General features: G+C 44.4%; 1 protein-coding gene across 2 annotated transcripts in view; it reads left to right on the forward strand.

The window, feature by feature from the left end:
- BACE2 (beta-secretase 2) overlaps positions 1 to 21,748 on the forward strand; it is a 113,113-nt gene that overhangs the window by 64,679 nt on the left and 26,686 nt on the right. For both annotated transcript variants that reach the window (XM_070376427.1, XM_005893015.3), the window contains 4 exons: positions 3,790 to 3,924; positions 5,901 to 6,002; positions 11,267 to 11,416; positions 15,522 to 15,690. In XM_070376427.1, the coding sequence (XP_070232528.1) occupies positions 3,790 to 3,924; positions 5,901 to 6,002; positions 11,267 to 11,416; positions 15,522 to 15,690 (556 nt within the window). The remainder of the gene's footprint in view (positions 1 to 3,789; positions 3,925 to 5,900; positions 6,003 to 11,266; positions 11,417 to 15,521; positions 15,691 to 21,748) is intronic.

Below are 21,748 nucleotides of genomic sequence, written 5' to 3' on the forward strand. Positions count from 1 at the left end.
TAAATCCACGCACATATGGACACCTTATCTTTGACAAAGGAGGCAAGAATATACAGTGGATTAAAGACAATCTCTTTAACAAGTGGTGCTGGGAAATCTGGTCAACCACTTGTAAAAGAATGAAACTAGAACACTTTCTAACACCATATACAAAAATAAACTCAAAATGGATTAAAGATCTCAACATAAGACCAGAAACTATAAAACTCCTAGAGGAGAACATAGGCAAAACACTCTCTGACATACATCACAGCAGGATCCTCTATGACCCACCTCCCAGAATATTGGAAATAAAAGCAAAAATAAACAAATGGGACCTAATTAAACTTTTTTTTTTTTTTTAATGTTCCTTTGAAAGGTAACTGATTTTGTTGGGTGTTGGAGGGAGGGGCATATGAGGACCTGTGGGGCAAGGTGGTAGGTTGGATGTGCTGGGATTTCATAAATTTGTAGGGAGTGGGGCCTAGGATTTCATAAATTTGTGGGGCCTGGGATTTCATAAATTTGTTGGAGAGACAGGAGCACCTTATGCACAGAAGTACATATACATGCATATACACACATGTTACGCATCTTATACATACACTATACCCATCTTGAGTTCTGAAGAAGAGCACAGAGAGATAAGAAAGCCTTCCTAAGTGATCAATACAAAGAAAGAGAGGAAAACAGTAGAATGGGAAAGACTAGCGATCTCTTCAAGAAAATCAGATATCAAAGGAACATTTCATACAAAGATGGGCACAAAAAAAGACAAAAAGAGTATGGACCTAACAGAAGCAGAAGTTATTAAGAAAAGGTGGCAAGAATACATGGAAGAACTATACAAAAAAGATCTTAATGAACCAGATAACCATAATGGTGTGATCACTGACCTAGAGCCAGACATCCTGGAGTCTGAAGTCAAGTGAGCCTTAGGAAGCCTCACAACAAGCAAAGCTAGTGTGGGTGATGGAATTCCAGCTGAGCTAGTTCAAATCCTAAAAGATGATGCTGAGAAAGTGCTGCACTCAATATGCCAGCAAATCTGGAAAACTCAGCAGTGGCCACAGGACTGGAAAAAGTCAGTTTTCATTCCAATCCCAAAGAAAGGCAATGCCAAAGAATGCTCAGGCTACCACACAATTGCACTCACCTCACACGCTACCAAAGTAATGCTCAAAATTCTCCAAGTGAGGCTTTAACAGTACCTGAACCATGAACCTCCAGATGTTCAAGCTAGATTTAGAAAAGGCAGAGGAACCAGAAATCAAATTGCCAACATTCATTGGATCATCAAAAAAGCAAGAGAGTTCCAAAAAATATCTACGTCTGTTTTATTGACTACGCCAAAGCCTTTGACTGTGTGGATCACAACAAACTGGAATATTCTTCAAGACATAGGAATACCAGACTACCTTACCTGCCTCCTTTGTATGCAAGTCAAGAAGCAACAGTTAGAACTGGACATGGAACAACAGACTGGTTCCAAATTGGGAAAGGAGTACCTCAAGGCTGTATATTGTCACCCTGCTTATTTAATATATATGCAGAATACATCATGCGAAATGCCAGACTGGATGAAGCACAAGCTGGAATCAAGATTGCCAGGAGAAGTATCAATAACCTCAGATACACAGATGACACCACCCTTATGGCAGAAAGCAAAGAACTAAAAAGCCTCTTGATGAAAGAGGAGAGTGAAAAAGCTGGCTTAAAACTCAGCATTCAAAAAACTAAGGTCATGGCATCTGGTTCCATCACTTCATGGCAAAGAGATGGGGAAACAATGGAAACAGTGACAGACTTTATTTTCTTGGGCTCCAAAATCACTGCAAATGGTGACTTCAGCCATGAAATTAAAAGACACTTGCTCCTTGGAAGAAAAGCTATGACCAACCTAGAGAGCATATTCAAAAGCAGAGACATTACTTTGCCAACAGAGGTCTGTCTAATCAAAGCTATGCTTTTTCCAGTGGTCGTGTATGGATGTGAGAGTCAGACTATAAAGAAAGCTGAGCACCAAAAAATTGGTGCTTTTGAACTGTGGTGTTGGAGAAGACTCTTGAGAGTCCCTTGGACTGTAAGGAGATTCAACCAGTCCATCTAAAGGAAATCAGTCCTGAATATTCATTGGAAGGACTGATGCTGAAGCTGAAAGTCCAATACTTTGGCTACCTCATGGGAAGAACTGACTCATTGGAAAGGACCCTGATGTTGGGAAAGATTGAAGGCAGGAGGAGAAGGGGACTACAGAGGATGAGATGGTTGGATGGTATCACCGACTCAATGGACATGAGTTTGAGCAAGCTCTGGGAGTTGGTGATGGACAGGGAAGCCTGGCATGCTGCAGTTCATGGGGTCACAAAGAGTCAGATATGACTGAGCAAATGAACTGAACTGAACTGATACATACTTACACACATGTGCATGTACACAGCACACACACACATATGCACATGCACACATGTGCACACATATACACACTACACAAGCATACATCATATACATATATGCTTACACACATGCACACACATGTACACACAAGTATATACACATGGCTATGCACATATACACACATACTTGTGCATACATACACACATGCATGCATGTACACACTATATTCAGTTACACAGAGATTTACATAATACATACTTGCACGTGCATACATACATGTACATGCACGGATGTACACACATACCACACACACACACACACACACAATGAAACAGAATCGATGCTGGGTACATGCCATATCCCAAGTGTCTCCCTGACGGACCTGCACCCAGCCGTCTACAGTGGGAGAGGAAAGGGAGAATGCGCATGAAGGGCCCCCAGGCCCGTGGTGCTGACCTCTTTGCTCTCTGCCTGTGAGAAACAGCCTCACACGTGTTTTCAGCACTCTGTTTTTTTACCACCTTTTCAGAGGAGAGGGGTGATGTTACACAGATTCCAAAGTGAAGTTTTGATTAGAGAAGCTCTCTTGTTCCTCTTTCCATGCAAATATGTGGGGCAGGAAGTCATCCTTCATCTTCCGAAGAACTAAATTTTGTCAGTCTGTGTGGTTAACCATTTTATTGCATTTCTTTGCCCACGACTGGGATGGGGTGGGGGAGGATCTCAGTATCAGAAAGCTGGAACTGTATGCATTTCCTCTACATAAGAGAAACTATCAAAGCATCCTGATTAGAGTGGGACTCTGATCTTCCAACACATGGCCCCAGAATGTTCCTTGTTTAATTTCCAGGCCTATGCATTTGTTTATAACATCCTGTTAAATTGGAAGTACTGATTCCAGTGAAGTTTTGCCTTATAAGAGCATGCTTCTCATCAGAAAAACAAGTATTGTATGTTAACACATATATATGGAATCTAAAAAATAGTATTGATGAACCTATTTGCAGGGAAGGAGCGAAGACACAGATGTAGTGCATGGACTTGTGGACACAGTGAGGGAAGGAAAGGGTGGAATGAATGGGAAAAGTAGCATCAACATGTATACACTATCGTGTGTAAAACAGATAGCTGGTGGGAAGTTATTGTATAACGCTGGGGGCCCAGCCTGGCATTCTGTGATGACCTGGAGGGATGGAGTAGGGTGAGGGGTGGGAGGCTCAAGAGGGAGGTGATATATGTATAACTATGGCTGATTTGCCTTGTTGTACAGCAGAAACCAACACCACATTGGCAGAACAGTTTTCCTCCAATTAAAAAATAAATTTAAAAAGCAAAAAAGCACGCTTCTCTGTGTGACTTTGTAATATGCCTATATTTTCTTTCTCTTAAAGATGTAAATGTTTTCCTTCCCAGGTCCTAGGTGGAATTGAACCAACTTTGTACAAAGGAGACATCTGGTACACCCCTATTAAGGAGGAGTGGTATTATCAGATAGAAATTCTAAAATTGGAAATTGGAGGCCAGAGCCTTAATCTGGACTGCAGAGAGGTATTTCCACTCTTATCTCTTTGTGTCTCCTTGTCTGCGTGTGCCTGGGCCATTAAATTTGCATATTTAATTCAGCTAGTACCTGAATATGAAATCAGACTGTGCGTTACGTTGCAAGATAAATCAAAAGCTCATGACAATAAAAGTTACAGGGCTTTATTGTAGATAATTTTATATCAATAACCCTCCCTCTAATTGCTTCCCTTCAATTCCTTCTCTTGAAAAAGAGGAATTAGCATAAAATGATGAGTGAAAAAAGTTATATAGAACCACATCATCCTGGCTTGATGGTCCCTGAACTCTGTTCAAGAGAGTAAAGTAAGCAAGGTTTTTATCAGAGTAAAAGGGGACTAAAAATAAGCAAAATGAAACCAGAAATTCATCATCAGCTTTATCCTCCATCCACATCTAATTCCCCATTTCCCCCCCAGGACACAGTTCTCACTCAGAGAAACATTATGATCTAAAGATGTGGGTGGCTGATGGTGCTAAGAGGAGGCAGAGCTGGGAAACCGCATCTCTCGTTAACCTCATTCACACCTCTCACTGCATTTTGGCTTATTTGTGGCACATAATGACATGATTGTGATGATCTCCAACATTTTCAGAATTGTTTTTAAAAACCACCAGCATTTCATCAGCATTGATTGTATTCGTACCTGTCATCATTGCCTTTCACTTTAACCATCACATTGTACCGTGAGTTCTCATATAGAGATGCCTCTGCAGAAACAATCAAAGCTTGATAAAGGGATGGTCCAGTCCCCTGGGATGGTGTTTCTGTCCTAAGTCTACAAGTCTGTTTATTGTCAAAAGGCATTTTTTTGCCAGTGAAGAGTCCAATGGTAGAATCAGATGGGCTGGCCTAAAATAAACTACAAACTCTGTGTATGTGTGTGTGTGTGTGTGTGTGTGTGCGTGCGTGTGTGTGTGTGTGTATTGGAGAGTATAAGCGCCTTTGGAGGTTTGATTCTCATATTCTTCGTTCTCTCCTGCCCCCCTTCCCAATCTGCCATCCTTGCCACAACAGAGAAAACAATAAAAGTACTATCATCCTACTCCAACATTTCAGTATACAAGCTTTCCTTACACACACAGGCATGATAATTTTGTGAACAAACAAAACTGTATTTAAATTAGAGCTTTTCTAAATTGAAATCAGTTTTACACTTGAAAAGAATATGAATCAGTTGCTGTATTTTAGTTTCTCACAATTCTTCACTCCTCCCACCTGCTACCTAAACAAATCCTTACTTCCTTTTGACCTGATTGGTGTATTTGGTCATATGACTCAGGGATTTGCCCTGGAAACAGGAGGATTGAATTGCCCATGGCTCATTCCATCCCCTGGCAGCCTTGCTCATCCAGTTATGTCCCTAGAGGCTGGGTGACTTCTTTGGTCTTGGCCCACTGACCTCCACCTTTTCCCTCAGCCACATAAAGAATGAGGTGGGGGCAGGGCTGGCAATGTCTCTGTGTTGTAAAATTCTCTTATTGAATGCGGCTTTGGTTCCATTCTAAATGAAATATGGGGTATCTGTTGAAAAACCGTCCTTCCTCCTCTTTCTCTGCTAATGAAGTAATACAGAGTTGATTTTGCATGATTTACATAAATAACATTTAGTGTTTCATTTCAACCTCTAAAGACAAATGGGTCTTCCCTCTTTGGCAGAGGCAGGGGTGGGGGTGGGCGGGGAGGGTGGTGGTCCTTTACGGAATCCAGCCACTGCTGAATAAGAGAAAAGTCCTGAATTAAGCTGTTGATTTTGGTGATATCACTGCCCTTTTCTGGCCTCAGTTTCTTCATCTATAGTGAGAACACTGGGTGAGGAAGTTCTTGGTTCCCAAGTTCTGAGAATATGAAATAAACTGTAGCCACCAAGGAGGTACCATGGCTACTGAACGCATGTATCACAGAAGCAGGCAATGGCAGGCTGGACCGTGCATTGATGTGGGTGCCTTCTCCCCTGTTCTAGTACAATGCGGACAAGGCCATCGTGGACAGTGGCACCACGCTGCTGCGCCTGCCCCAGAAGGTGTTTGACGCCGTGGTGGAGGCTGTGGCCCGCACGTCTCTGGTGAGTCCCCAGGATGTTCGATGAGTCTCGGAGGTCACACCAGGTCAGGACCACATACTGGGGAATACCTCCGTGTATTCTAACAGTTCCAATCCAAGGGTTTGGAGGGTTGTTTTAATGATTATTTCTTAAGTTCACGATCTTATTCTTGGATGGTGGTGGTGTTTAGTCGCTAAGTCATGTCCGACTCTTGCAGCCCCATAGCCCTCCAGGCTCCTCTGTCCATGGGATTTCCCAGGCAAGAATACTAGAGTGGGTTGCTATTCCTTCTCCAGGGGATCTTAACCCAGGGATCAAACCCACATCTCCTGCATTGCAGGCAGATTCTTTACCACTGTGCAACCAGGGATTCCACTTTATTCTTTAATATGAACCAGCAAATAATTCCTTCACTTTAATCTCAGAGGTCTTGGATCTAAAGATGCAATGCCTTTCGGTATTTCAAATAATAATGTAGTTGCTATGGCACTTTTTTAAACTATGGAAAAATAAACCACTTGGTAACACATTAAATAGTAAACCAGGAATGTGTTTGTAGCTTTTTAAACAAACCAAAAATTATGCTTCTTTTTTGGCCTTCATCCAAGCTATGCTTTTTAACTCCTACTTCTGTAACAAAGTATGATTCACAGAAGACAAAGGTCAGTCCACCAATATAGTAATTATTTTATGACCATGCTTTGAAATACCATTAAAATCCTGGTAAAGGACAACATGCCTTGAGGGCCTGGTTAACAGTCATCCCAGTGTGACCCCAACTTTCAGTTCGTTCAAGCACCAGGATGGACCACGAAGCATTGATTGCAAGGACCACAGCCTTGGGGGGCAGATGGACTTGAATTTAGTCTAGTTTCTGCCACTTATTAGCTGAGTGCCTTGTGGGGCAGGGGGTACTCTTGTGCCCCCTGAGAGCCTCTGTGTTCTTATCATGGCTTGTTGTGAGGGTTTAGGGTAACACAATGGGTGTTTGGTCAAGAAGTACTTCTATTTAATGTCTAAACCATGGTGCTACCGCTATTTGTTTGGATGTAAGATAAATATTTCTCTCAGCTTCTTGGGTGTCTTCATAAGCGTCTGTCCATGCAGGGCCACTCTTACAAGGTCACCCAAAAAAGTCTCTCTGCTGGTTCTGACTCCAGTGGGGCTGACAGTCCCACAACTCCACTGGGCTGTGGCCAAACCCAGAGACTGATGGATGGAAGAGGCACAGCGGTTACTTTGTCGCAGGTGATGTAGCAGGAACAGAGAAGAAAGAGCAGGCTTTTGGTTGTCCTGGACCAAAACTTCAAAAGTCTGAATAAAAATGCTATGGGAAATGCAGCAGGCAAATCAAAAGAACGCAGAGGGAAAACCAGAAGAAACATCGAGGTCCTTTGTGAACTGGGAGGTCAAGAGTACAGCGGACAAAAAAGCCAGAGCAAACCTCTACCTTGTCTAATATCTGCTGAATCAGAAAAAAAGTGGCAGCCAATGTTTTTAGTGCCTTAAATTTAGGAAACTGGCTGAAAACCAGACCATGCTGGAAATACAGAGCAATATGCTGCTTTTCTTCAGAGTAAAAAATGTCCTCAGTGAAATTAACATGCGCATCTTCAAATTTAATATTCTGAGCTGTCAGGGTTTTACCCACCATCCCAAGGACACACTGGCAGCACCAGCATGTGACTCCAGCAAGCCCATGACCAGCCTGGGCCTCTGCAGATTTTGTGACTTCAGCCAGAACCAGCGGGGCTGTGGCGGAGGGGTGCTAGCATGCCTGAGGTCAGCACAGCGTGTGTTCAGCAGTGCCTGACTTTGTAAGAAAAGCACGAGGTGGAAGGAACGAGATTATGAAATGTGTTTGCCTAATCTAAAATTATCCTCTGGTTTCAGTGCCTGCATCAGGAAGGAGAGGCCCAGGAGGATGTTTGTCTTGAGCAGGGAAAGCTCAACAAGGGGGATGCTCTCTGTCTCACGTGCATGGACCAGAGATGTGCCTGAGCTTTCTCTCTACTGGGTTCATCTCAGCTGGCTCTCTTCACTTGGGTTTTCTTTCTTAGTTAAGCAAAGGGCTGGCTTCAGAGAGGTAAATACCGTACAGATGCCGGCCTCTGTCTTTGGGCCTGGATTGTTTAGATGGGATTTTAGAAATGAATAGTTTGTAGGTCTGTAGTTCTTTTTAATTATTGAAGTTAATTCACAATGTTTTATTGTTTCAAGTGAACAGCAAAGTAATTCAGATATACATAGATATAGATATGTACAGATAGATCCTTTTTCAGAGTCTAGAGTCCATTGGACAACAAGGAGACCAAACCAGTCAATCCTAAAGGAAATCAACTCTGAATATTCATTGGAAGGACTGATGGATGCTGAAGCTGAAGCTCCAATACTTTGGCCACTTTATGAGAAGAACTGACTCACTTGAAAACAGCCTGATGCTGGAAAAGATTGAGGGCAGGAGGAGAGGGGGCTTGACAGAGGATGAGATGGTTCGATGGCATCATTGACTCAATGGACATGAGTTTAAGCAAACTCTGGGAGATAATGAAGGACAGGGAAGCCTGGCATACTGCAGTCCATGGGGTCTCGAAAAATCAAATGTGACTTAGCGACTGAACAACAGTACAGGTTATTACATGATATTGAATACAGTTCCCAGTGCTATATGTTAGTCTGTTTTTTAAATGAGCCTGGTAGGGAATTTTGTGTTCAATGGGGACCTGGGCTCCCCACCTGTTCAGCTGTGACGCCCTTTTTGGCTCAGGCCCAGTGCTTCTCCATATGCAGAATGCAGCAGCAGGATGATACCTTCTGTAAACTGACTTTTGACTTTCAACTCTCTGATCTGAGTGTACAGACTCTCCCCCAGGATACAAGGCTTGGCCCCCCAGAAGCCTTCCAGACTCACAGGCAGTGCCACTTTGGAGGGAGACAGTCCCCTACTCACTCCTGCACTGTGCCCCTTAGGCAGATTACTTGGCCCCTCTGAGCCTCATTCTTCATCTGGAGATTGGAGCTCTTTACCCCCCATGCAGGCCCCACCACCCTTCACTCTTCCTGAAACCCAGCAGGGTGACCAACCCCTCCTCTCCCCCTCTCAACTCATCCAGCAGGGAGTTCTTCCCTGTGATACACATTTCAAACTGACTTCACTTTTATAAAATGCACAAATATTGGGTTGGCCAAAAAATTGGAACTTTTTGGCCAACCCAACACATTAAGGCATTAGAGACTTCGCAGGTCAGCACTGCAGTGGGTGAAGAGACTGCAGGCCCTTCCTCCTAGTTGTCTGCCCTGAGGAGGCGGCTCCTGCCCTGCATGGTCCTGAACAGGCAGCTCTCACCGTGTGTTCATCCGGGGACACCATGTTTTTCTCAGTTGCTGTCCTCCTTGACCTCCGCAGCACCCATGCTTACCTGCCTTATCTGTTCTCTCGGCTTCCACAACACCCTCCTCTTGGAATTTCCTCTCCACCCTGTGCCCTGCTTCATGGGGGTCTCCTTTGCTGGCCCGTTTCTCAGGGTGGGTCCTGCACCCCTCCCTTCTCCCTGTACCCTCTCCTCAGTAATCCCATCCATGGCCACACGATCACTTCCCACCCATTGGTCACTGACTTTCAAATGCTTCTGTCTAGCGCAGGCTGACTCCCTGGAGATTAAATTCAAAGAAGTGACCTACACAAATCCTGCTAGAATGCCTTAATCAATCTCATGTGCTCAGACCCCTGATAACTGATCTCTGATAAATGCCTGATGGTGCCCATGGGTCCCTCCCAGCTGTAACTCCTGCTCCTTCCTGTCCTTAGTACCAGCCTCCATAGCCTCATGGTGTCCCGTGGGACAGGTTCCGTGCTCTGCCCGCCCTGACACTCACCTACTGCTCAACTGAGCTCATGTACTTCTTCCTCTGGGACCCCAACAGACACCTCTTCCTTCCAATCAACCTCTTCTAGCTCCACTTCACATCCATTTCACATCCCCTGTCCCATGCCCTCCTAGCTCCACCCCTGTCTCATGCCCTCCTAGCTCCACCCCTGTCCCATGCCCCCTCCACCTAGCTCCATGCCTCCTGCTCCACCCCTGTCCCATGCCCTCCTAGCTCCACCCCTGTCCCATGCCCTCCTAGCTCCACCCCTGTCCCATGCCCTCCTAGCTCCACCCCTGTCCCATGCCCTCCTAGCTCCACCCCTGCCCCATGCCCTCCTAGATGCCCCTCATCAGGTGTCCTCTTAGCTCTGCCCCATCACAGGCACCTCTGCTACTGACCTGAGTAGGGCAATGTACTGGGTGTGTGGAAAGAAACCCATCCGACACAGTCCTTCTCTCTGGGAGCTGGCAGGAAGAGGGCAGGTCTGCTCTTAGAGACCACTGGATCTGGTGAGAGGGCTCAGGAGTGATTTATAATTAACTTATAGATTCAGCAACTAGTGGACAAGCATGATCGGCTTTACCCTTCCATCCCCTGATGAGAGGCATCAGTGAACGTTCTGTGTTCTTGGTCATTCATTTTTTCTCTCCAAGAACATTCCCTGTGTCTTTCCTGTGGGCCAGGTTTTAGGACTATGGAGAGGAGATGGGGGAGCCGACAGCAGACCTGTATCCTTAGAGGAATCAGGTTCTCCTGCAAGAAACAGAAGTTAACCAACCACACCAATAAATGTAAAATTATAACTGCTATAAAGAGAAGCGCTAAGGAAGAGAGATACATGGTGGGATACCAGCACTGTGGGGGATAGTCAAGGAGGACTTCCTGGACAAGGTGGAATTGGAGTTGAGATCTGGAGGAGAAAAAAGATGTTCCAGAAGAGCAGAGGGTCACCACAGGGCTGTGTACCAGGAGGAAACTTACTGGGCTCGGGGAATGTATAGGGAAAGTGATGACCAAAAGGGCTTTGAGCACGTTTAAAATCTGATCTCTCTTCTAAAGGGTATTGCCTACTACAGTGTGACTCTGGGTGAGTTATTTCACCTCTCTGAGCACTGGTTTCCGCTTCTGTAAAGTGGAGGGGGAGCTGTTACTGCACTGATATGGGTGTTGAGGACTAAGGTGCCTGTGGCAGGTCTAATATCAGTAAGTAATCCACATGCCTGGGTAATTTTACTAATTTTTATTTTTGTCATCACCATCACTCTTTCAGAGGACTGATGTCTCCGCTCTGCTGTCCAAACTAAACAGAGTTTATCGCCGTGGGCATCTGGCAAGGTGACGAGGAGAGCTGGGAGCTACTTCCTGTTGATGCGCCAGACTTGTCACTGTTTGTCATGTGATCTTGTTTTGTCTAGATTCCAGAATTCTCTGAAGGTTTCTGGACTGGTTCCCAGCTGGCATGCTGGACGAATTCTGAAACACCTTGGTCTTATTTCCCTAAAATCTCCATCTACCTGAGAGACGAGAACTCCAGCAGATCATTCCGTATAACTATCCTGCCTCAGGTATGAACGTAGATTTGTGCTTTTGTCTTTTTAACATGAAACATGCAAAAGTAAAGCACTTCATGCATAATATATGCATTTCGATATCACACCTGTATTAGGTAGCGATTGCTGTGATAATGCTACATAACAAGCAACCATGAAACACAGCAGCTTTCATCAGTGAGCTTTTATTCCTGCTCGTGAGTCTGGGCAGGTCTGCTGGTCTCTGCAGGCACATGTCCCTGGTCAGCTGATAGTTGGCCAGGGATAGGTTGGCCTTGGTTTAGGATGGTCTCAGGTGGCCTCACTTGCATATCTGGTGTCTTGGTTGATGGAGAGATAAGACCATTGTCTCTCACCATCCTGGCTCACAGGGTGGCAGCGGGATTCTGTGAGACAGAAAGCAAACTCACAGGGGCTCCTGAAGTCCAGCCCAGAACTGGACTTCTGGTGCCCTGTTTCCCAAACCAGGCCAGGGGCAGCCCAGGTTCTCCAGGGGAGGATGGAGATGCCAATTCCCAATGGGGAGAACTGCAAGGCCACATCACAAGGGTGTGCCTACCAGGAAAGGTCAAGAATTGAGGACACTTTTGCAGTAAGTACCAATAACACAAATATATGGTTAGTTCCAATTTATTGATAAACAGAAACTAAAACTGGATGCTCAGAGATGAAGCTATGCATTTTTCCATATTCAAGCAATCATTGACTCCTCCTCCATCCTAAGCATCTGTCCTCCCCCGTCTCACCTCTCCCTGCTCTCTCCATCCGCAGAGCCCTCACTCTCATCCCCTCTCACTCCCACCTCAGGACCCCGGGAGTGCCCTCCACACACCCCCACCCTCTCTTCCTTCCAAACCACTGCCAGATTCCTCCTGCTAAGCCGCAGCTCTCTACCCCACTATTGCCATCCTGGAGACTCGCCACTGCGGCTTTCCTTGACCTCACAGGACCTGCCCTGGTTCTCCAGCCTGTTTCCTGCTGAACCCTTGACCTTCCTTCCCCTCTTGGTGGCTGTCCTCCAGTACTGGGCGCCTGCTCCATCTCCTCACTTTGCTTCCCCTCCACTGCCTGAAATGCCCCCCTCCTCCCCACTCCCTCTGTGTATCCACATTCTTCCCATCCTTTAAGACCCAACGCAAACAACTCTTCTTTGTTGAACCTCTGCCGAGCAGAATGGTCCACTTGTGAGCTTGCCTTGCAAACTTATAATGCATGTTTTCTAGTCCACTCATCTGGCCCGGAATCACATCTTCAGGGTTGAGTTTATGCTGTTGTCGTTTTCATTTGACTTCTTTTTTCTTTAGTTGCACACACGCTTATATTTCTTCCCCCATTAAATTATTAATTCCTTGAAGATGAGAATCATAAGATTCAAAGATCATCTTTCCTTTTCTAACACTGCTCTCTGGTGAGGGGGTGGTGCATAATAACTGTTTGTTGAATGGACAGATGAATGTGTCTTTGTTGCAGTTTGGTGAATTTGAGATAAAGGAGTGGGACTGGGGGATAGGGAAGGAGGAATAATTTCAGAAGAAAAAAGGAAATGATAAATATTGCCTTTTCCCTGTTCTCAACTTTATATAGAGAAGTGCATTCCAAAAATGGAGAGCTGTTAGGGTTAGGATTGAAAGCTTTAAGAGAAATAACAGCCCAACAGAGGACACAGACACAGAGCCGGAGGCTTGAGTTACACTTACAGCACTGCCCTTGACTCACTCTGTAACTCTGAACGGTCACTTCTCCCTTTCTGTGTGTGTCTCTTTAAGTATAAAAAGAGAAATAATAATACTCGTCAAAGACATTTTCAGAAGACTGCAGTATCCTTGGGTGAACAGCACTGCGTAGGGTGATGTGAGAATGATATGTTTTCAGCACCTTTAAAATTATGTGCTCTCTGTGATTAAATTTTGGTCAGGCCACCAGCAAAATGTGGACATTATTTCACCAGTGTGGTTTGTCACTAAACTTGAAACCCAGCTTGAGGACAGAGGTAAATGTGAGCTGCAGAATAAATGGCGTGTGGCTGAGTCGACAGTCAGGGACTCTAAGAAGCAGGAGGAAAGCAGGCTTGCAGGGTGAAGTCTGTCATTACATCCAGAGCAGGCAGTAGCCATCTGAGCTGAAGATCCACTGGGGCCCATCAACCGCTTTCAGGACCAAGCGCTGGGTGAGCGTGAAAAGATAATGAAGGAGGTCTGGGAGTATTGCATTTAATTTGCACATCTCTGCATAAGAATTCAGTTTTATTCTCACTTATGAGACTGTAGATATCTCTTGGTTGACTTTGACATGTCCACATTTTCAGTCTTTTAAAATCTGCTCTCCCCTGTTGTCCTGATTTCTCCTTCATCATCCCCATCCCAATTGCTTTCCATTGCCTTGATGGGAAAGGATGACAGTCAGGAACCATCACCTGATGAGAACCTCATGAGCCCCATATTCTAGTAACACACCCTTGGGGACGGCGCTGGGGGCCTCCCTCCCAGCCCTACCTGATTGAAGCCCTTCCTGACATTCAGAGCAATCATCAAGGCTCCTGGCCACCCAAATCTTAGAATGAGGTCCCTACCCAGGACCATCCAGGCATCAGCAGCAGTAGATGGATGATCGATTCTAAGTGCAGAAGAGTCATGTCAAAAAACAGAGTGCCTGTGCCCAGCTCTATTTTCCAAAACCACATGGGCTGAATCCTGTGTGTGTGTGCTCAGTCATTCAGTTATGTCCAACTCTTAGAGACCCCATGGACTGTAGCCTGCCAGACTTCTCAGCCCATTGGATTCTCCAGGCAAGAATACTGGAGTTCGAGGCCATTTCCTTCAGGGGATCTTCCCAACCCAGGGATCCAACCTGGTCTCCCCCATTGCAGGCAGATTCTTTACTACCTGAGCCACCAGGAAATCCTATTTGGCTTATTTTAAAAAGCAGCCCCGGCCCACAGGGAAATTCTGATTTTTTTTCATATAATCCTAAAAACATAAATAGTTTCAACCTAAATACCACCAGATTGTCTATTTGTGCTATTTAAGTTTGAAGGCAGGCATTTTACTCTGAGACACAGCAACACTGGAGCTTTCTCAACATGTTACAGAATTTACAGTCTGGAGTTTTTACTGGAAGTCAGTGGGGACACACAGAAAGGTCAGAGTGAAAGATACAAATTCAGTTTGCATCATGTTTGTGTCAGTGTCATCAGTTGCATTTTATTTGGTGATTTGGGGGGCTTTTATTATGGAATTCTTTCATTCAAAGGCAGGTGTGTGTGTGTGTGTGTGTGTGTGTGTGTGTGTGTGTGTGTGTGTGCACTCTAGGACCTGCTTACAGGGCCTTAAATAGAAGTGTTTTAGTAGCAGCTAAATACATCCACTACCTTTTCTTAATTTATATTGACCCTCAGGAGAAGTTGTCTATTTCATTACACTGATCAAGCTCATCCATTTAACACACACTTACTGAGGCCCTACTATGTGCAGAGCATATATGAGATACCTAGGAGCCAAGAACAGAGTTGAGAATAGGACGATTCCTTGCCTTGAAGAAGGGTTTACAGATAGACAGCAATCAGTGCCTGGTTTAAAACTGCTGTACCCACCCCCTGGACATGGCAGCTGGTTGATGTCCAATGGGTGATGACTCCAGAACCACCCATTTGCGCCCTTGCACACCTTTCTGCCTGGAGACCCCCTCCCTCTTGTCTTCGCTGCACATGACAAGTACACCGATGTTCATCTTCCTCGTGCGTCACTTTGATCATGCGTGTTTTGATCATGCAGAGAACATGTTATTCATCTTTGTATTGCTGGTACCAAGGACAGTGTCCAGGCCTTATGAAGTGTTCAGTAAGTCCTGAGCAGATAGGTGGCAGGTGGATGTATGGACAGATGGATGACTCCTAGATGGGTGTACCTGTGTACAGTCAGAGGTGCTGTGCATGCTGCTGTACTTCAGCAGGTTCCTCACCAGGCACATGGTCCCAAGTCCCGGATGGCAGGGCTGGTATCGTCCTCTCCATTCTCTGCAGCTCCGATGGCACCTTGGAGGGACTGAGCACACAGCGACCTCAACAGTTCTGCGATGTTGCCTGATCTGGGCTTTTTCTCTCTTGCTCTTTCCTCTTCAACAGCTTTACATTCAGCCCATGATGGGGGCTGGCCTGAATTATGAATGTTACCGGTTCGGCATCTCGCCTTCCACCAACGCACTGGTGATTGGTGCTACCGTCATGGAGGGCTTCTACGTGGTCTTTGACAGAGCTCAGAAGAGAGTGGGCTTCGCAGCCAGCCCCTGTGCAGGTAAGTGATGCTCCCGTCAGACAGGGAACCTCGGGAGAGCACCTGATGTCAGATAACTGACTTGGAAGCAGGTCTTGATGACAAGTCAATGCTGTTGAATTGTTTCACTCATGCCTGTCATCAACAATCAAAATCTTTGCAACAGAATGTACTTTGCAGGTTGCAGAAAGGAATCAGAATAATTCATGCCAAACTTTTAGTCCAGTGCTGCTGTTGTCTTTCAGTCACTAAGTCATGTCTGACTCCTTGAGATCCCACGGACGCAACATGCCAGGCTTCCCTGTCCTTCACTACCTCCTAGAGTTTGCTCAACTTCGTGTCCATTGAGTAGATCATGCCACCTAACCATCTCATCCTTTGTCATCCCTTTCTCCTCCTGTCCTTGATCTTTCCCAGCATCAGGGTATTTTCCAATGAGTTGGCTCTTCGCATCTGGTGGCCAAAGTATTGGGGCTTGAGCTTCAACATCAGTCCTTCCAATGAATATTCAGAACTGATTTCCTTTAGGATGGACTGGTTTGATCTCCTTGCTGTCAGTGCTGAGCACACAGCAAATGCACAATGAATGTTAGTCATTATAGTCATGTCTCACATTAAACTTAAAATGGCATCTCATACCAGGAATAATAATACTTTATGGGACCTTGGGGTGAATTACAGTCTTTGGACAATGACAGCAAAATGAATAAAAAAGAAAATTCATAGATAAACTGTGTATATTTTCTTCTTCAAAGATATCCTCATTATGAAATAAGAGTTAAATGCCTGTCATTGCTATTTTCTGAATCCTAAAATCTTAAAACTAAGAAGTCCGTTTTTCTCATTGAATGTTTTTGAGGAGATGGTATGAGGATGACACAGCAGTATTATTCAGCGATATCTAGCTTGACAACTGGGTGGCTCTTCAGAAAGACCAGGAGAGCACAATAAAGCTGATAGGGTGGTTAAACCCATTCCACTAGGAAATGTCTGTAGAGTAAGCAGTTTGCTTGAAATGGAGTGTTCCCATAGCACACAGTTTAGAGGGAGGATCAGGTACTTCTGACTAATAGCCGAAGCTAGCAAGAAAAAGGCAGATCTCAGTGGCAGGAAATTGAATTGCTAGAGGGATGAAGAAAGCGTATGCACCAGGGTAGAGGCTGGGAGATATGTTGCACTAAAGATAGGGTTTCAGAGGATGGAAAACATCCCACTGCCTTGAATTCAGGTTCAGGAACATCCTTGAGTTGTGCTGATATCATGCTAAAAGTGATTGTTCAGTCACTCAGTCATGGCTCACTCTCTGTGATCCCATGGATTGCAACACGCCAGGTTTCCCTGTCCTTCACTATCTCCCAGAGTTTGCTCAAACTCATGTCCATTGAGCTGATGATGCCATCCAACCATCTCATCTTCTGTCACCTCCCTCCCCTCAATCTTTCCCAGCATCAAGGTCTTCTCCAGTGAGTGGACTCTTCACATCAGGTGGCCAAAGTATTGGAGATTCAGCTTTACCATCCATCCTTCCAAAGTATATTCAGGGTTGATTTCCTTTAGGATTGACTGGTTTGATTTCCTTGCTGTGCAAGGGACTCTCAAGAGTCAGCACCACAGTTCAAAAGCAATTCTTTAGCAATCAGAGGAAGAACAAGAAATGTGAAGTAGATAAGAACTAACAACAAAAAGATAAAACAGAAGAAAATTGAGGGTTATAGTGAAATACATGACTATTACGTAGTGAAAGAAAGAAAATATGAATTTGATTTAAAAAAAATAGCCTTAAACATTAGCTGTAGCTGTAGGACTGATAGGGAAGCTGCTGACCATCCTGGTAGCCTGCACTTGAACCAGACCTTCACTTTGACCTAAGACCAGTGGAGATATTTGGAAGGGAGTGAAGGAGGTGAGGGTATACAGGGAAAATGCCAAATGCTCACAGGTGGGTTTCAGTTTTTATTTCTTACTGTCTAAATTGCTAAAACATGGTTGTAAAATAGAGGCCCAGTAAATAAAGTAGGTAAGTGATGCTTCATATTCTCATTTCAACAACACTGTCTATTCTCACTAAGTAAAATAACAATATGGAAGACTGAAAATAGATAGCAAATAGAAAAATTGTATCTGGACTTTTGTTGTTTAGTCTCTAAGTCATGTCCTACTCTTGCGACCCCATGGAATGTAGCCCACCAGGCTCCTCTGTCCATGGGATTGTCCAGGCAAGAATACTGGAGTGGGTTGCCAATTCCTCCTTCGGGGATCTTCCCGACTCAAGGACCAAACCCATGTCTTCCACACTGGCAGGCGTACTCTTTACCACTGAGCCACCAGGGAAGGCCATCTGGACTATAGGCGACTTCATATTGTCTATAAATAAATCATCCCACCCCATGTACAATTGGATGTCTTGCAGTATATCTTAAATACCAACGTGGATTTCTTTGACTTTGCCTTAGTGAGTAGACTCGGCTCCTTGAGGCTTGTCACTTTTTCAGTCATGAGTAAATGTTTACCTTTCAGGTGTGTATTCACCCTTTAAACCAGCTAGATATCACTGCAAGAGCGCTTTCTCTGCAACCTGAAACACTACTGTATCTCCCATGACTCTTTGCCTTCTTCAACCCAGAGGATGTAAGAAATAGAGCAACTTTCTCCACAATTTCTACTCTCTTGTTAAATACCACTAAAGTAGAGGCTACTATGGCAACAGCCATTAGATTGTCCACTTAATATAGCAGAGAGCATAATCACTGCATGTTTCTGAGTGAATTTCTGTTGGAAGTAGTTTAATATTAAGCATCTCTAAGTAGAGCGGAAATGGTATGGACCTAACAGAAGCAGAAGATATTAAGAAGAGGTGGCAAGAATACACAGAAGAACTATACAAAAAGATCTTCATGACCCAGATAATCACGATGGTGTGATCACTCACCTAAAGCCAGACATCCTAGAATGTGAAGTCAACTGGGCCTTAGGAAGCATCACTATGAACAAAGCTAGTGGAGGTGATGGAATTCCAGGTAAGTGATTTCAAATCCTAAAAGATGATGCTGTGAAAGTGCTGCACTCAATATGCCAGCAAATTTGGAAAACTCAGCAGTGGCCATAAGACTGGAAAAGGTCAGTTTTCATTCTAGTCCCAAAGAAAGGCAATGCCAAAGAATGCTCAGACTACCACACAATTGCACTGATCTCACACACTAGCAAAGTAATGCTCAAAATTCTCCAAGCCAGGCTTCAAAAGTACATGAGCCATGAACTTCCAGATGTGGATTTAGAAAAGGCAGAGGAACCAGATATTAAATTACCAACAGCCACTGGATCATCAAAAATGCAAGAGAGTTCCAGAAAAATATCTACTTCTGCTTTATTGACTATGCCAAAGCCTTTGACTGTGTGAATCACAACAAACTGTGGAAAATTCTTCAAGATATTGGAATACCAGTCCACCTTACCTGCCTCCTGAGAAATGTGTATGCAGGTCAAGAAGCAACAGCTAGAACTGGACATGGAAAAACAGATGGTTCCAAATTGGGAAAGGAGTACCTCAGGGCTGTATATTGTCACCCTGCTTATTTAACTTATATGCAGAGTACATCATGTGAAAAAGTGGACTGGATGAAGCAGAAGCTGGAATCAAGATTGCCGGGAGAAATATCAATAATCTCAGATATGCATTTGACACCACCCTTATGGCAGAAAGTGAAAAAGAACTAAAGAACCTCTTGATGAAAGTGAAAGAGGAGATTGAAAAAGTTGGCTTAAAACTCAATATTCAGAAAACTAAGATCATGGCATCTGGTCCCATCACTTCATGGCAAATAGATGGGGAAACAGTGACAGACTTTATTATTTTGGGCTCTAAAATCACTGCAGATGGTGACTGCAGCCATGAAGTTAAAAGATGCTTGCTCCTTGGAAGAAAAGTTATGACCAACCTAGTTAGCATATTAAAAAGCAGAGACATTACTTTGCCAACAAAGGACCATCTAGTCAAGGCTATGGTTTTTCCAGTAGTCATGTATGGATTTTCTTTCTAAAAAGAAAGCTGAGTGCCGAAGAATTGATGCTTTTGAATTGTGGTGTCAGAGAAGACTCTTGAGAGTCCCTTGGACTGCAAGGAGATCCAACCAGTCCATCCTAAAGAAAATCAGTTCTGAATATTCATTGAAAGGACTGATGCTAAAGCTGAAGCTCCAATACTTTGGCCACCTGATACGAAGAACTGACTCGTTGGAAAAGACCTGATGCTGTGAAAGATTGAAGGCGGGAGGAGAAGGGGACGACAGGGGATGAGATGGTTGGGTGGCATCACCGACTCGATGGACATGAGTTTGAGCAAGCTCCAGTAGTTGGTGATAGACAGGGAGGCCTGGCGTGCTGCAGTCCATGGGGTCACAGAGAGTCAGACATGACCGAGCAACTGAACTGAACTGAACTGAAGCAGAGCTACATTCTTCCCTGCATTTCACCTTGCATTCTTTGTTAGGTGTTCTTATACAAGTTTTGTTGCTATTTTTTTTTAATGTATTTAAGTTCTTGGTACTTAAACATTAGATTTTACTGGCTGTGGGAATATACTCTTTGTCTCCTCTCTAGTGCAAATTGTTTAGCCATTAAAGTAATTACATCCCTCAGGGCAGCAATTAGGAGCCAGACAGTGGAATAAAGTGCCATAGTAAGTGGAAGAGATATGCTGCCTTTTTTATTTTTTAAAGTGTTTAAGTAATAACACGTTTGAAATGAAATTTTTTCAGTTGCAAGGAGCCATATATTATGCACATACTTGGGAACACCCAGATGTAACAAATGCTAACATTTTGTCATATTTTCTTCAGAAATTCATTGTAGAAATAGATAAATATAGCCAACACCCTATCCCACTGCCTTCCCAGAATTACTCCTTATGCTGAAATTTGTGTATATTCTTTTCATAATTATAGCATGTTTATAACTTCACTATATGGCTGTAAGTATCGTGGATTAGTTATTGATTGCTGTGTAATAGTTACCCGCAAATTTAGCAGCGCTTCACGGCCTTGTGCAGGTACTGAAGGTCAGGAATTGAGAGGGGGCTCAGCTGGGTGGTCCTGGCCCAGAGTCTCTTATGGGGCTGCAGAAACCTGAAGTCTAGAGGGGCGCTTCCAAGCTCACTCACTTGGTTGTTGGCCAGAGCCCTCTTTCCTTGCCATGTGGAGCTCATCACTAACCAGCCCAAATGTTCACAAGGCAGGGCACTGATCACGCCAGAACAATGACCCCAGAGAGAGAGAGAGAGAAAGAGCAAACAGAGTCCCTGACATGAAACCACGGCCCTTTTATAATCTAATCTTAGAAGTTTGTGTCATTTTTTAATCTATTGTTTAATCTATCACATATGCCTACACTCTTGGTCACACAGAACCACCTTGGTACTATATAACCTGGCAGAGGACTACATGGAATAAATATTAAGCAGCTGGGAATCACAGCAGGTCATCTTAGAAGCTGCCTGCTCAGTTCAGTTGCTCAGTCATGTCCAACTCTTTGCGACCCCATGGACTGCAGCACTGCAGGCTTCCCTGACCATCACCAACTCCCGGATCTTGCTCAAACTCATGTCCACCAAGTCAGTGATGCCATCCAACCATCTCATCCTCTGTCGTCCCCTCTCCTCCCTCCTTCAATCTTTCCCAGCATCAGGTCTTTTCCAATGAGTCAGTTCTTCACATCAGATGGCCAAAGTATTGGAGTTTCAGCTTCAGCGTCAGTCCTTCCAATGAATATTCAGGACTGATTTCCTTTAGGATGGACTGGTTGGATCTCCTTACAGTCCAAGGGACTCTCAAGAGTCTTCTCCAACACCACAGTTCAAAAGCATCAGTTCTTCGGTGCTCAGCTTTCTTTATAGTCCAACTCTCACATCCATACGTGACTACTGGAAAAACCATAGCTTTGAGTAGACAGACCTTTGTTGGCAAAGTAATGTCTCTGCTTTTTAATATGCTGTCTAGTTTGGTCATAGCTTTTCTTCCAAGGAGCAAGTGTCTTTTAATTTCATGGCTGAAGTCACCATTTGCAGTGATTTTGGAGTCCAAGAAAA

The sequence above is a fragment of the Bos mutus genome, chromosome 1, assembly GCF_027580195.1.
Source record: "Bos mutus isolate GX-2022 chromosome 1, NWIPB_WYAK_1.1, whole genome shotgun sequence".
Lineage (NCBI taxonomy): Eukaryota > Metazoa > Chordata > Mammalia > Artiodactyla > Bovidae > Bos > Bos mutus.